Consider the following 16,552-nt stretch of genomic DNA (forward strand, 5'->3'; position numbering starts at 1 on the left):
GATCAGTCAAGGACAATCTTCAGACCACCTCCAGAGAGCTGCAGCATCAACTTGCTGCAGATGGTGTCACTGTGCATCGGTCAACTATACAACGCACTTTGCACAAGGAGAAGCTGTATGGGAGAGTGATGCGAAAGAAGCAGTTTCTGCAAGCACGCCACAAACAGAGTCAGCTGAGGTATGCAAAAGCACATTTGGAGAAGCCCATTTCTTTTTTGAAGAAGGTCTTGTGGACTGATGAAACCAAGATTGAGTTGTTTGGTCATACAAAAAGGCGTTATGCATGGCGGCAAAAAAACACAGCATTCCAAGAAAAACACTTGCTACCCACAGTAAAATTTGGTGGAGGTTCCATCATGCTTTGGGGCTGTGTGGCCAATGGCGGCACCGGGAATCTTGTTAAAGTTGAGGGACGCATGGATTCCACTCAGTATCAGCAGATTCTTGAAAATAATGTTCAAGAATCAGTGATAAAGTTGAAGTTACGCAGGGGATGGATCTTTCAGCAAGACAATGATTCAAAACACCACTCCAAATCTACTCAGGCATTCATGCAGAGGAACAATTACAATGTTCTGGAATGGCCATCCCACTCCCCAGACCTGAATATCATTGAACATCTGTGGGATCATTTGAAGAGGGCTGTCCATGCTCGGCGACCATCAAACTTAACTGAACTGGAATTGTTTTGTAAAGAGGAATGGTCAAAAATACCTTCATCCAGGATCCAGGAACTCATTAAAAGCTACAGGAAGCGACTAGAGGCTGTTATTTTTGCAAAAGGAGGATCTACTAAATATTAATGTCACTTTTCTGGTGAGGTGCCCATACTTATGCACCTGTCAAATTTTGTTTGAATGCAGATTGCACATTTTCTGTTAGTACAATAAACCTCATTTCAAGGCAGAAACATTACTGTGTCAAACAGTTATTACATATATCAAACTGAAATAGCTGTTGCAAAAACACCAATTTTAAGAAAACATTAAGCTTAAGATTAATAGGGGTGCCCAAACTTTTTCATATAACTGTATATATATATATATATATATATATATACAGCACAGACCAAAAGTTTGCGCACACCTTCTCATTTAAAGATTTTTCTGTATTTTCATGACTATGAAAATTGTACATTCACACTGAAGGCATCAAAACTATGAATTAACACATGTGGAATTATATACTTAACAAAAAAGTGTGAAACAACTGAAAATATGTCTTATTTTCTAGGTTCTTCAAAGTAGCCACCTTTTGCTTTGATGACTGCTTTGCACACTCTTGGCATTCTCTTGATGAGCTTCAAGAGGTAGTCACTGGAAATGGTCTTCCAACAATGTTGAAGGAGTTCCCAGAGATGCTTAGCACTTGTTGGCCCTTTTACCTTCACTCTGCGGTCCAGCTCACCCCAAACCATCTCGATTGTGTTCAGGTCTGGTGACTGTGGAGGCCAGGTCATCTGGTGTAGCACCCCATCACTCTCCTTCTTGGTCAAATAGCCCTTACACAGCCTGGAGGTGTGTTTGGGGTCATTGTCCTGTTGAAAAATAAATGATGGTCCAACTAAACACAAACAGGATGGAATAGCATGCCGCTGCAAGATGCTGTGGTAGCCATGCTGGTTCAGTATGCCTTCAATTTTGAATAAATCCTCAACAGTGTCACCAGCAAAGCACCCCCACACCATCACACCTCCTCCTCCATGCTTCACGGTGGGAACCAGGCATGTAGAGTCCATCCGTTCACCTTTTCTGCGTCGCACAATACATGGTGGTTGGAAAGAAAGATCTCAAAATTGGACTCATCAGACCAAAGCACAGATTTCCACTGGTCTAATGTCCATTCCTTGTGTTCTTTAGCCCAAACAAGTCTCTTCTGCTTGTTGCCTGTCCTTAGCAGTGGTTTCCTAGCAGCTATTTTACCATGAAGGCCTGCTACACAAAGTCTCCTCTTAACAGTTGTTGAAGAGATGTGTCTGCTGCTAGAACTCTGTGTGGTATTGACCTGGTCTCTAATCTGAGCTGCTGTTAACCTGCGATTTCTGAGGCTGGTGACTCGGATAAACTTATCCTCAGAAGCAGAGGTGACTCTTGGTCTTCCTTTCCTGGGGCGGTCCTCATGTGAGCCAGTTTCTTTGTAGCGCTTGATGGTTTTTGCAACTGCACTTGGGGACACTTTCAAAGTTTTCCCAATTTTTCGCACTGACTGACCTTCATTTCTTAAAGTAATGATGGCCACTTGTTTTTCTTTACTTAGCTGCTTTTTTCATGCCATAATACAAATTCTAACAGTCTATTCAGTAGGACTATCAGCTGTGTATCCACCAGACTTCTGCACAACACAACTGATGGTCCCAACCTCATTTATAAGGCAAGAAATCCCACTTATTAAACCTGACAGGGAACACCTGTGAATTGAAAACCATTTCCGGTGACTACCTCTTGAAGCTCATCAAGAGAATGCCAAGAGTGTGCAAAGCAGTCATCAAAGCAAAAGGTGGCTACTTTGAAGAACCTAGAATATAAGACATATTTTCAGTTGTTTCACACTTTTTTGTTAAGTATATAATTCCACATGTGTTAATTCATAGTTTTGATGCCTTCAGTGTAAATGTACAATTTTCATAGTCAAGAAAATACAGAAAAATCTTTAAATGAGAAGGTGTGTCCAAACTTTTGGTCTGTACTGTATATGTTTTGGAATGCTTTTACTAACTCTACACAAGAAAATCTCTCCCTGACTCAGCAGCAGCTCTCCCTACTCTGCCTATTTCCGGGGTAGACTGTGATGAGCCTAGCGTCACCGGGTCTTAAATAAACCCGATGACGTTATGCGGCCAGCCAATCACTGTAATGCCACAACCAACATGGCTATGGCATCACAGAGCGTGGCAGGCAATCCCTGCTTGTTTATTGGCTTTCTAAAGACCGCCAAACATGGCTCCCGCCCGAGCAACCCATAAATACTCGCCGGGCGCCGAGCTTGTCAAGCACCGTGATGCTCGGGCAAATACAAAGTAGTGGCGAGCACGTTCGCTCATCACTAAAAATCAAGTTTGGACACAAAATGCATAAGAAATGCGAATAAAACTTTATTTTTATTAACACTTTCATATTGTAATATATGCTAATATAGTGGGGAAAATAAGTATTTGATACACTGCCGATTTTGCACATTTTCCCACCTACAAAGAATGGAGAGGTCTGTAATTTTTATCGTAGGTACACTTCAACTGTGAGAGACAGAATCTAAAAAATTGCATTTTATTGCATGAAATAAGTATTTGATCACCTACCAACCAGCAAGAATTCTGGCTCTCACCTACCTTTTAGTTTTTCTTTAAGAAACCCTTCTACTCTGTGCTCATTACCTGAATTAAATGCACCTGTTTTAACTTGTTACCTGTAAAAAAGACAACTGCCCACACACTCAATCAATCACAGTCCAACCTCTCCACCATGGCCAAGACCAAAGAGCTGCCTAAGGGCAACATTGAAAAAATTGTAGACCTGTACAAGGCTGGGATGGGCTACAAGACAATAGGCAAGCAACTTGGTGAGAAGGCAACAACTGTTCGCACAATTATTAGAAAATGAAAGAAGCACAAGATGACTGTCAATCTTCCTCATTGACAACGCTTCCTACTCTAAACCCAGCAATCATGTGATCGCCTAACCTGTAACTGGGGATCGCATATTAGAAATCAGCTTTATAAAAATATATTTAAATGTTGAAATGTTCCCCAAAGTTCTTTTATAACATTATGACTAGTGTTGAGCGAGTATGTTCTGTTAACCCTTTCGCCGAGTCTATTTCTTACACATTCCTCACATTTAATAAAGCTGCCAAACAGTTGCAAATCATTCACACGGGAGCGATTCAACCATATCACCGAGCAGCTATAAATACTCGGAGCTCGGCCCGAGCATACTCGGACAGAACATACTCGCTCAACACTAATTATGACTAGTCAAACACATGAAATGAATGAAAAAAATAAATAAATAAATAAAACAAAAAAATAAATAAATGTATTATACAAAATGAAAACAAAAAAAGAAAGCCACCACCAGCCTGAATAGCTGTTTCTAGCCCTATCCCTTTTGAAAAGAAAACATATTCTATATATAAAGTAGTCTACACTGAAATTATTTAAAAGGTTTATAGTGGTCTATTGAGGTTGTTAAAAAAATGACAAAATTTGATAAATAGACACATTTTCTTTTTTTTACATTTTCCACCCAATATTAGCATACAAAAACAAAAAAAAACAAAAATGACCTAAAAATTTGACTCCCCATTATGAAAAAAGAGGCAAAAATGTTTGAATATCTGAATAAGAATTTTTTTAGAGCTATTAAAACCGCGTGAAAAATATGAAAATAAGCCTAGTCACTTTTGACAATCCCTTTTCTGTTGATGGCAAACCTTTACCTTTCCCCGATGACACAAAGAATCTAGCTGCTGGGATTGTCAGAGATCAGCTGCTATCCATGGAAAAACCTTGCAATAAGTGTTCTCACCCCCTGCAGCTCCACCACTGCAGCAATGAAGCATTCCGCCCTTCCTATTGTAATCAATGTCTGTGTAATGTACAGATGTATTGGGTCCTCTAGAGGTGGGGAGGCACTAGATGAGGGTCATAATTCAGATAGACTCACAATATAGTATTTAAAATGGGTTTTCTAAGCCAGAGAAGACCTTTAAAGAGTCCCAGGAAAATGGACCCATGAGACATAGCAAGCTCAGGTCACACATTAGAGAAAAAACTACCAAATACAGAAGGTCTATGCCACTAATACTTTTATAGATGTATGAATATTTACATGAATATATGTCTATGTACTATTTATTCGTTTTTTTTTTGTCATTTTCAGCCACAACCTTACCTCATGCAAACAAGTATACTGTATGTGGTAAGGGGGCACATTTTCTTCTCCCTTGATTTCAACGTGGATTTTCAGCCTAATGGCACCAGAGACAGCGGATTTATCAGTCCGTTTTTCTGAGAAAAAGAGATCGAAAAGTCAGTAAACAACAATTTTGCCTACCTGGACGACTGCAACTATTTCTATTGCCTCAATACTCAGGAGTGGAAAACAGATGTCAACTCCCAGTGTTTGATCACATTACACTGGCTAAGCAGCATACAATCATCTTTGCTGTGCTAGAGATACGGGAATATTTGTCCTAATTAGCATGCAGGCGCTTGTTCTAGCAGCAGAACAGTCGTAATTAAGGCTGTACACACATTTTTTTATTTCCTCTATAAATGTGTTAGTCTTCGGCTGTGGTTATGTATTTGACAAACAAATTCACTTCCAACAAACGGGTGCAATGTTCTCTCTGGCCTGGTACAAATAACCAATCTCTACACATGCTGAGCTAAAACTGGTGTATGTATATACATACATATATATAGTATAAAATGTGCAAGAAAAACGTGAAGGTGATATTGCATCTATACAGTAATGAGGGTACAACATATGATGATCACAAGCCTTTTTATCCTGTTTATTTTTACTTACCGCGTGTGATTATATTTTACTGCAATATTGATAATATAAAATACAGCAGAACCTACTAAGAATGTAATTCATCATAAAATCAAATTAAAGCACCACTCCAGAATTTTTTATTTTATTTTACTGCTGGAATGGTGCTACTAATCTAAGTTCCCTGCCCCTAGTATTATACTCACCAGCCATCGTCTTCTTCTGTTATCAGTGCCGCTCCAGTCGCTTTCTTCAGTTTGTGGCCTACGGGATCGCTGCAGTGTTTGCTGGGCCTCACAACTCAATGTAAGTCTATGAGAGCCAGAACGAGGCAAAAAAAGGCTGTCATAGACTTACACTGAGCGCTTTTGACCGTTACCTCTGACTTCAGGACCGAGAGCAAAAGACGGGGGCTGGTAATAATAATACTAGGGTCAGGGAACTTAGATTAGTAGCACCACTCCAACTCTGATATAAAAAATGGTGCTTTAAATGGTATATAAACAATAATGTATAATAGAGGCATTAATTTAATTAGTTACAGCATATAAACATAAAGACCCAAATTCATTAAGACTGTAGTTTTGCACATCAGCCTTAATTAGGGATTTTATGCCTAGCCCATTAAATTCTTTAAAACGGGAGGTGTTTCTTACACCGGAAATGTACGTCATGGAGTAACATTTCTGGTGCAAGAAACACTGCCAGTTTTAAAGAAATTGATGGGCAGGCATTGTAAAGCCGTGACCTGCCCCAGCTCTTCCCCAACTCCTCACATTTCAGTGAAGCTGCACAAAACTGGAGTGAAAATGCTAAAAATTGCAACATTTTTGAGTAAAGAGGTGTAAAAAAAATACAACTTTTCAAAGTCTTTTACACCAGAAACTGTTGTAAACACTTTGATTAGTCACGGCCATAGACTTGTAAAATTGATGTAATAGAATATATTTTGTATTTCTAGTTATAAAATTTGTGCAGCTTTTAGCATTTTTTTTTGGATCAGTGCCACCAATACAACACTTCCTGTCTTCGGTCCTAGTAGTTCAAAGTTATGATAGGGACATTATTTGGGTTCAAATCACCATCTCTATCAATGTATATAAATATACACATATATCTGTCAGTACTCACATCAGATAGGACTTGTATCTGATAGGACTTGTACCAGTCAGGATACACCAATGCTATGAGTTGCACTTTGTGCCTAGGAGGAGACCGCACATGCTTGACCACCAATATATTCACTTCTATGGGACAGACAGGCATAGCAGTTCTGTCAGTCCTACAAATATTGTGTGGGGTATTTTTTATTGATGTCTCCTGAGCCTATTGAAAGGTCATTGTGAAAGCAAGTGGGTCAGGGTCAGCTATAACATCACCTATAGTGATTGCTGGATTCTTTGTTATCAGCTGTATATAGAGGTGTTACCTGTCAATGTAATCCAGCCTCAGATGACTTGGAGAGTGCTGAAAACCCTTTTTTAAAGGATAGGAAGTATAAATCAAAAAAAATCCCTAATGGCCAGTGTGAAAATTGCAAGGTTATTAATTTTGTCATTATATGAAAAAAAACAAAAACACTGCTAAAACGTTTTTTTTTAAAAATACATGTAACGCAAAAACCTGATTCAAATTATGTCTTTTACTGAAGATAGCTTACCTTTAAGCAGTTAAAACTGTCTAAAGACATGCAGAATTAAAAATGTACTATGAAGTTGTTGGAGCTTTCCTCTGCATATATGTAATACCACCACAACAACTACATTTTAACATCATTGTCAGACTGGGGTGCCAGGGATCCACCAGTGACATTGATTCTGGGGGCACATTCAGTAATATGCAATGTTACTTGACCTTGGTTCACATATTTGCCTATACTTTTATATTATAATATACTTGTTACCTTGTTAAATTACTTATGAGATACTGTCCTTGTCTGTACATGTTGCATTATTGGTATTGTGCCAAACCATGCTCATGTGGAGAGTCATGGTGCGCGTGCAGGAGGAGGGATGTCCACTTACTTTACTGGATACACGGCATCATGGAGAGAGGAAGGCAGCGTAGCAGAGCCCGGGGCGCTCCGGCCAGTAGCGTCCCTGGTTACCAACCTAGGCTAAATGGTGCGTGCTGGAAAGCGGATGACGTCATACTGTACGGCAAGTCCAAGAGCCCAAAAAGGCAGACCAACGTGTTTCAGGGAATCCCCAGTCCCCCTTCGTCAGGGTCACAAATCCGTACAGTGTGATGTCACCCGTTTTTCAGCACGCACCATTCACCCTAGGTTGGTAACCAGGGACGCTACCGGCTGGAGTGCCCCTGACTCTGCTACGCCGACTTCCTCTCTCTGTGACGCCGTGTATCCAGTAAAGTAAGTGGACGTCCCTCCGCCAGCGCGTGCACCCGCATTCCCACGGTCAGCATCTACTTGCATCAGGACACCAACGTGGATAAAGAAAAGTGAGTACACTCAAAGGCGCTACCTTCATCTACCTAACCATCGGCTTCAGCATCGGAACAAAGTAAGTTGTACTACGTACTATCAGCAGGATCATTACTTCATCCAGCAGTTGGACTTTTTGCAGTTTCACCTCATAGCAGAGGGGCTTGGATTGCCCTAAGCATAGTACAATACAGACCACTGTCTGGCTTATCAGGAACGGACCGCTGCTTTATTTACCAGGAATTGTTTATTTAACCTACCAACTGGATCTTCCTAGCATATTGACTTTGGACTATTTAAATTTTTAAGAAGTAGGGACCATTCAGAGATATATAATCATTGTTTTACTACTTATAATCTGTTATTATATCTCTTGTTCATATGGTCCCCTTTTTTACTCAGTTTTATATAATTTTTTTGTGTCATTAAAACACTGGTCCGTGTTTCTACCATTTCTTCCTGCATACTTCTGTAGGTAATACAAACCCCCTGTACACACCTTATTAGCGCGATAGATTTATGCCTATTTTGTAAGTTACCTTTTTGGCAGATTGTCACACAAGATCTGTTTATCTATCCTCAGCTTTTGCCTCCCCTCTTCCCCTTCTACCTGTGGTCTCTACTTATAGGGCGCTTGTGAAATAGATACTTCTGACAATAATTAAGATACATTTTGTACAGTAACACAAAATCAAAAGAAATTAATTTGCAGGAAACACAAATTAAGCTTTCGTCGGTGTGGACTACCTCATTTTCCTGGAAACTATAAGTAACATTTGGCATAATCTGAAATCAGCAACATCAAGCAAAGTACAGTAGTCTGCAATGGGTGGAAATGTTTTTGTTTCTTGAAGCATAAACTTATGTACACTAAACAGATTTGTCTTCACAATCAAAAAACTGTTCAAAGTATGTGCAGCCAGGTAAAGATTTGCAAGACTGAGATGTCAGCTATACAGAGTATAACAGAAGGTAAGCAATTAGCTCTGAATAAGTGATGGGTCACATACAGAAAAGGTGTAAATTAGACCATGCACTTGGGAGAGAGGCATCCTTAAATTTTAACTTAATATTACTTCTTGGTAACTATGTGAGATCATAAATTAAACAATACACCCACAATAAATGCTGATGAATAAGGAAATTCAGTAAATCTGATCTGAACATGATATGCCATGAATGTATTTGATAAAAGTAAATTAGAATAACTTCAAAGCTGACTAAGTGCGAGACAAAAAAGTTAGGAAAAAGTTCTGAGTGGGCAATGATTATCTGCAGTAGCTCTTTACACAGCTATGATTTACTGTGATGTGTAAAGTCACTGCCCACCTCTCACTCCCAAAAACTCAGTCAAAGTTAGTTTATATAAATATTGACTCACACAATTGCACATCTTGGTCTTGTTTTCCCACCCACAAGTGAAATTGCTCACTCCTTTCTTTAACCTGCTGCTTCTTTTTCCCTTCTCTAAAAAACTGCCTCAGATATTAAGAGGCACTTGCCCTTTTCTAAACTGTACATTTTCATTACCAGGTAACTTTTACTTCTCTTTCTATAACAGGTTCTTAAATGGGTTCTCCTATTGGACTAAGAACTTACAGGTAGGCAGTTGCTAATTATTTGCCTACTCTTCACAGCGTCAATCTCTGCTGGCTCAGAGTAATCATGGATAAATTCTGCCATCAATTTTGCAGCTTCCAGTGATGTCACGTCAACAGAGCAGCTTCCTCTCCTCCGCTCTGCTCAGAATATGGAACATAACTACCAATGACAAGATGACTGAAAGCTGGCTCCCTGCTGGCTAACTGTGGGGAGCCAACTGTCAATCAGTCAACAAAGCAGACCGGAAGAAGATGAGCTGCTCTGTTGATGAGAAGTCAAGTGAAGAAGCAGAATCGCAGGCAGGATCGGTCCATGACTGCTCTGAGCCGGCAGAGATTGGCGACGGGCAGAACAAGCGGGTAGTTAGCAACCTTGCCTGTAATTCTTAGTCCAATAGGAAAAAAGAAGCAAAGTCTCGAATAAATAAATACTTTAAATATAGTGAAACCTGCCACATTCAACAGACTGATCAATCTACCAACATTATGTTCTGGAACAGAAGTAGTTCAGCAGATTCTTATGCAGCTTTTGTGAAAAGATGAATTCTTATTCATTCTTGGCTTATGAGTCCAGTCGGTGGTCCAGCTCAGTGAGTGAAAGCCTTTGATTTATTGAGTTGGACTGTCCACTGGACTCATAAGCTCAGGATGAGTAGAGACTCCCTCAATCTTTACCCAAAAACTCTAAATCAATTTACTCAGCCCCTCATGCTTTAGACAGGCTTCTTGCAGATCAAATTCCATTCTCAATTTAACAGGTTCCTTTCAAATAATAATCTGCTGTATAATAAGTATTATTACCTTAATAATGCTGGCTTATTGTAAGGAAGTTGTCAGGTTAAGAAAACCCATAATACTCTTTATTAATATACAGAAATCTACACCACTCGGCAGGATTAGCCATGTTACAGATATCACCAGTGCCCAGTAGACCCCATTGACTTATTCAGAAGTCTATCAGGCACAAATTTCTATTGTATTTTCTCTTAATGAATAGATTTTGATGATTGTTAACTACTATATGTCAATCTATTGTTCTGTTATTTCATTATTTCATCGAATAGAGTATAGTTAAATTCATTCCAATTTAAGAAACTCAGGCTCTTGAATTATTAATCTGCCCAGAACGCATGGTATCACTGTTGAAAGGTTCATATCATAAAAGTATACTGTGCTTTAGTCATCATGTTCAGTTTTCTAATCTTAAAAGTATGTGCAGCCATGTCTAAGGTATCTCATGATATTGCAATACAATAATAAAAAAAAATGTGGTCATTACCAAAACATACTACATTAAAAATTAAAAGTTAGAGAGGGTCGTGGCATGGCAGCCGACTAACATGGCTGTGTGAGTACTAAGCGACCTCTCACCCAGAGCCTGTTCAGCAACGTATGCAGCGTTCATTCTACTTTTTATGGCTCATCCCTCTCACCTAACACCTGGCATAATGACCAGAGGTAAAAGAAATCAGAAGAAACAAGGACAATTGGAGTTTTACTTCACAGAAGACGGGAGCAATGATGGCACTGAGACCTCCATTCACAGTCGTGTCTCTGATAACAGTGTGATGACCCCTGTGACCCGGACACCTCCAGCGGAGTTGCACTCCCCGCCCGCAATGAGCACAGGACCCCCGGATCCCTCCCCACAGCAAAATCACTCACCGGGTTCATGATATAGTCCCCTGACAAACATGGAGGAGGATGTAGTCCCGTCAGGGAGGAGGAGGGATATTTCCTCTCCCACAGTTAACACAGCTTCACACAGACAGGGGCTGGAGGAGGAGCTGCAAGTGTAGGCAGGGGAATCAGCCAGCTCTGCTACATCTTGTACTACAATAGCACTGGCACAGTTCAGCACATCAGATGAACCAGCATCAGGCAACTTAGAGATATGCTGGTGGCTTTCAGCAGTTCTGTGGAAAAGGAATTTGCCAATCTATTATTGCCTATACAAACTCTAACTAAGGAACTTGTAACATACCTGGCGGCGTTCTTGCATAGGGCACCATCTCCCACTATGCAAGATCGCAAACTTGATCATCAGTCCAGTCTGCTAGCCCGGCTTCTTTCCATGCTGTCTGTTTGTCTCTGTTCTGACTGCTTAGGGCGGCGGCCCGGTCACTTCCTGTTTCTTGTAGCTGCTGTGGGCAAACCCCTAATGCGTCCTCAGCCTATTGCTGTCAGTCACTGGATATTTAAACCAGCCTCACCTGGAAGCTGATGCCTGAGCAACGCTATCATTCAGTGTGCTCCTTGACTCTGAATGTGCCAGGTCCTGTTCTGTTCTTGTCTATTTCCACCACTCTGGGGACTGTATTCACAGACTGGCTCCTGTATCTCTTTCAGTAGCAGTTCCTGTCTGAACTGTACCCTAGCCTGTTCGTCCTGCCTTCTAGGGGCCGCATACCTAGATCTGTTATCTGTGTTTTCTTGCCTGTCTGTCCGTCTTCCTGGAGGCTGTATTTCCAGGCCAGTCTGATCACGCTCCTAGCCTGTTCGTTCCGCCTTTTCTGGGGGCTGCATACCCAGACTCGCTCCTGTATCTCGCTGCAGTGTCAGTTCCTCTCTGTACACCCAGTTCCTGTCTGAACACTCTCCTAACCTGTTATCTGTCTTTCTCTTTGTCCATACCTTCCCTTTTTCTGCAGAGTCTGAACCTGCACCTAACTCCTACTCGTTGTCGCTGTACTTCCGTTTGTGAGTTTAGAGTCCACTCGCTACTTCATTGCAAGTATCTTGTGTGTATCTGGTTCGCCTTTCCCTTCCAGTCTGTTCTGTGTGAACAGAGCCCTGTCCCCTCTGCTCTGCCTTGCTCACCGCTCTGGCGGTTCTTGCCTGCTCTGCCTTGCTCACCGCTCCGGCGGTTCTTGCCTGCTCTGCCTTGCTCACCGCTCCGGCGGTTCTTGCCCGCTCTATCTTGCTCACCGCTCCGGCGGTTCTTGCCTGCTCAGCCTTGCTCACCGCTCCGGCGGTTCTTGCCCGCTCTACCTTGCTCACCGCTCCGGCAGTTCTTGCCCGTTCTGCCTTGCTCACCGCTCCGGCGGTTCTTGCCTGCTCTGCCTTGCTCACCGCTCTGGCGGTTCTTGCCTGCTCTGCCTTGCTCACCGCTCCGGTGGATTCTGCCCGCTCTACCTTGCTCACCGCTCCGGTGGTTCCTGCCTGCTCTGCCTTGCTCACCGCTCCGGCGGTTTCTGACTGCTCTGCCTTGCTCACCGCTCCGGCAGTTCTTGCCTGGTCTGCCTTGCTCACTGCTCCGGCGGTTCTTGCCTGCTCTGCCTTGCTCACCGCTCTGGCGGTTCTTGCCTGCTCTGCCTTGCTCACCGCTCCGGAGGTTTCTGCCCGCTCTGCCTTGCTCACCGCTCCGGTGGTTTCTCTCTGCTCTGCCTTGCTCACCGCTCCGGCGGTTCCTGCCTGCTCTGTCTTGCTCACTGCTCCGGCGGTTCTCGCTCTGCTCTGCCTTTGCTCACCGCTCCAGGCGGTCTCGCTCTGCTCTGCCTTTGCTCACCGCTCCAGGCGGCCTCCCTCTGCACTGACTTTGCTCACCTCTCCAGGCGGTCTCGCTCTGCTCTGCCTTTGCTCACCGCTCGAAGCGGTCTCGCTCTGTCCTGCCTTTGCTCACTGCTCCAGGCGGTCTCGCCCTGCTCTGCTCTTGCTCACCGCTCTGGCGGTCTCGCCCTGCTCTGCTCTTGCTCACTGCTCCGGCGGCCTCGCCCTGCTCAGCTCTTGTTCACCGCTCCGGCGGTCTCGCTCTTGTCTACCGCATCGGCGGTTCTGTTCCTGAGTCCCAGTCTGTACTGGACCTTATCCAGCCTGTGCTCCAACCTGCTAGTGCCTCCCTGTCGGCACTCCAGCCATGCTTGCCAGTACTCCCTGCCTGCATACTAGTCGTGGTTACCAGTACCCGCCTGTCTGCATACCTGCCGTGCCTGCCTATACCCACCAGTCAGTGTGCCAGCCTAACCTGCCTGTTCCTGTATTCTCCGGTGTGGGTCAACAGTCGTGTCCGGGGTCTGACCTGGAGTAGCACCTGGTCCCTCTGCTCAGTTCCTCCCTGATGCACAGGCGTCGTTAGCCGTCGTGCGGCCTTGGTCGGATTGGGTAGATACTTAGTTACGCCCCTCCAGGCACTCTCCGGTTCATGGTCCAGTGGGATCACTAAACACGCACACTCCAGTCAGTACGGGCGTGTGCATAACAGAACTAGATAAGAGAGTATCTCACATGAAAAATAAAATGGGAGACTTTGCCAAGTCACATAACAAACTGATAGGTGCACATAATGAACTCTCAGACGATTTGGAAGCCATACAAACTAAACTAGTGGATTTAGAGGATCGCTCTCTGCGAAACAATGTAAAATTGCGAGGGATACCAGAAGATGTGCCTCCTCAAAAACTGAGGGGATTCCTTCAAGGTCTGATTAAAGCAGCTATTCCTAACTGCTCCCCAATAGACACTTCCATTGACAGAATTCACATGTCAGTAAGGGGTTTCACAATAACAGAGTAATTTTGGATGAATTTCCGGTAAAAATTAGTAAAGCCCAGAAAACGGTGTAGAGCCTTCAGGTTCTCGGGACGTTCCCAATCAAGGCCTGCACGAATCTTCTCCGGATCCATCCGAAAACCCGAAGATGACAACAAATATCCCAAAAACTGCACCTCCTGAACAGCAAAAACACATTTTTCCAGTTTGGCATAAAGTTTGTTATCCCTTAATATCTGGAGCACCTGCTTAACATGCCCCCGATGAGTCTCAAAATCATGTGAGTAAACCAAAATATTGTCCAGATAGACCACCACATACCTCCCCACCAAATGATGGAAAATATAATTTATGAAATGCTGGAATACTGCAGGTGCATTGGTCAAACCAAAAGGCATAACCAGATTCTTGAAATGTTCTTCCGGGGTATTGAACGCTGTTTTCCATTCGTCTCCTTCTCTGATTCTAACCAGATTGTAGGCTCCCCTTAAATCCAACTTGGAGAATACCTTAGCTCCTACAACCTGGCTGAACAAATCAGAAATCAGAGTAAGAGGGTATGGATCACGGATGGTAATTTCATTTAATTCCCGGAAATCTAAACAGCGACATAGACTGCCATCATTTTTCTTCACAAAGAAGAACCCTGCCGCAACGGGTGAAGATGAGGGTCTGATATGTCCCTTCAACAGACTTTCCGCAATGAAATCCTTCATGGCTTGTCTCTCAGGGCCAGAAAGATTATACAGTCTGGATTTCGGTAGTTTAGCTCCAGGGGTCAGGTTAATAGGATTGTCATAAGCACGATGAGGAGGCAAATCCTGACACCCCCTCTCAGAAAAAACGTCCTTAAAATCAGACAGAAAAGCAGGTAATATTTCCGTAGAGACAGTAGCAAGGGAAATATCTAAACAGTTCTCATGGCAGTAATCTCCCCATTCAATAATCTCCCCGGCTTGCCAATCCACCAATGGATTATGTTTAACAAGCCAAGGAATACCTAAAACAATTGGTGTGGGATGATTGTCCAGGACATAGCAAGGGATTATTTCACAATGAACTGACCCCGCCCTGAGTGAACTGAGTAAATGCTTTCTGTACAAGTGGCGCCGAGTCAATGGCAAAGATGGAAATAGGTTCAGCTAAAGCACAGCAAGCAAGACCATGAGTTTTCACAAACTCAGCATCAATGATGCTGACTCGGGCTCCACTGTAACACAGAAATTTTCTCGGTTTTGCCCTCTAGCACCACCTCTGCTGACAAGACAAAGCGGGAACTAGAGGTTTGTAATAAATGCACCCCTTGTTTATCCAACTCCAGACTATTAAGAGTTAATCAAGACTCCTTTTATTCAGAAATTGCAGAACAGGTCCCAACAAAATGTCCCTTTTTCCCACAAAAAAACATATGCCTTTTTTCCTGCGACTCTCCGGGGAGATGTATGATATAGAGACACCCCCTAACTGCATGGGTTCCTCCACCTCCCCCAGTACTGGCTCAACCCCAGACCGCTCCCCTGGCAGAGGTAAAAAACCCCGACAAGAAGGCCCCGGAGAAGGTGGTCTCACCAGTTTATCCAGACGGCGTCTATCAAGACGTATGGCCAATGACATGGCAGCCTCCAAGGACTGAGGGGTTTCATATACCGCCAAGGCATCAAGGGAGAAAGAAAAAAAAATAGTCCATGCCCAAAAACACAGAGGGAAAAAAACAAAGTGTCAATTTTTTTTTCTCCTTTTCAAAATGTGCACGGCCGGCAATAATGTCACGCAAGGTGTGGGAAAGACTTAGTGCAACACAAAGGGAAGAGGGAAAGGGAGACCAGACTCTAGGGAAAGGGGGGAAGTGGAGACCTCCTAGATTGATCTAGCGTCACCCTGTCTCCCATAACGTCCCTGTATTGGCTATTCACCAATCGCCTCACGCTTGCCTCGCCCTGTCTTTCTCTGGTGTATGGCTAAGGCTAGGAAAGGGAAGAGATGAGCACTAGTCAATCTTTACTAAACACTATAGACAACAGGGGTGGACAAACAGGGGGAAATTTGCCTAGCTTTAGACAAACTCCACACAAATGCGTACACGTCCTCAAGCTCCAGAGAGGACGAAGTACTGCTCTTGCTAAAGCTTTCACAAGTAGTAATGAATATCGCGGCACCTCCCTCTGAAACAAAGCAGGTATTTATACATCCAGGCAGGGTGTTAATTAGCCAGAGGGAGGTAGCTGGGTCCTAGAGACAGCCTCTAAAAAGATGTCTGTAATGCCAAACGTAGAGATCTCCTGCAACCAACTGCAGGGCAACTGTCTGTCACCTCTGACACACCCGTGACAGCGACTCTCCATTTCCACAGATAATTGACTCCCATCACTTTGACTCTGAGAGAAAGGGAAGTGGCATATACATGGGGTTTCCTGCTGAAGCTTCTCATAAATTACAGAGGAGAGTGGCACACGGTTAACTCCTTTGAAGAGAGAGAAAACCTCATGCGTAACTGGAACTTTACACTAATAGAACCCACTTGCCCT

The 16,552-nt window shown here is 43.2% G+C and overlaps 1 protein-coding gene across 1 annotated transcript in view; it reads right to left on the minus strand.

Moving 5' to 3' along the window:
* The window catches only part of UNC13C (unc-13 homolog C), an 861,108-nt gene that overhangs the window by 472,308 nt on the left and 372,248 nt on the right, over positions 1 to 16,552 (minus strand). The window contains exon 13 of the mRNA XM_073653015.1: positions 4,890 to 5,005. Within this exon, the coding sequence (XP_073509116.1) occupies positions 4,890 to 5,005 (116 nt within the window). The remainder of the gene's footprint in view (positions 1 to 4,889; positions 5,006 to 16,552) is intronic.

The sequence above is a fragment of the Phyllobates terribilis genome, unplaced genomic scaffold, assembly GCF_046119375.1.
Source record: "Phyllobates terribilis strain yellow unplaced genomic scaffold, ASM4611937v1 Scaffold_11__3_contigs__length_659146591, whole genome shotgun sequence".
NCBI classification, from domain to species: Eukaryota; Metazoa; Chordata; class Amphibia; order Anura; family Dendrobatidae; genus Phyllobates; species Phyllobates terribilis.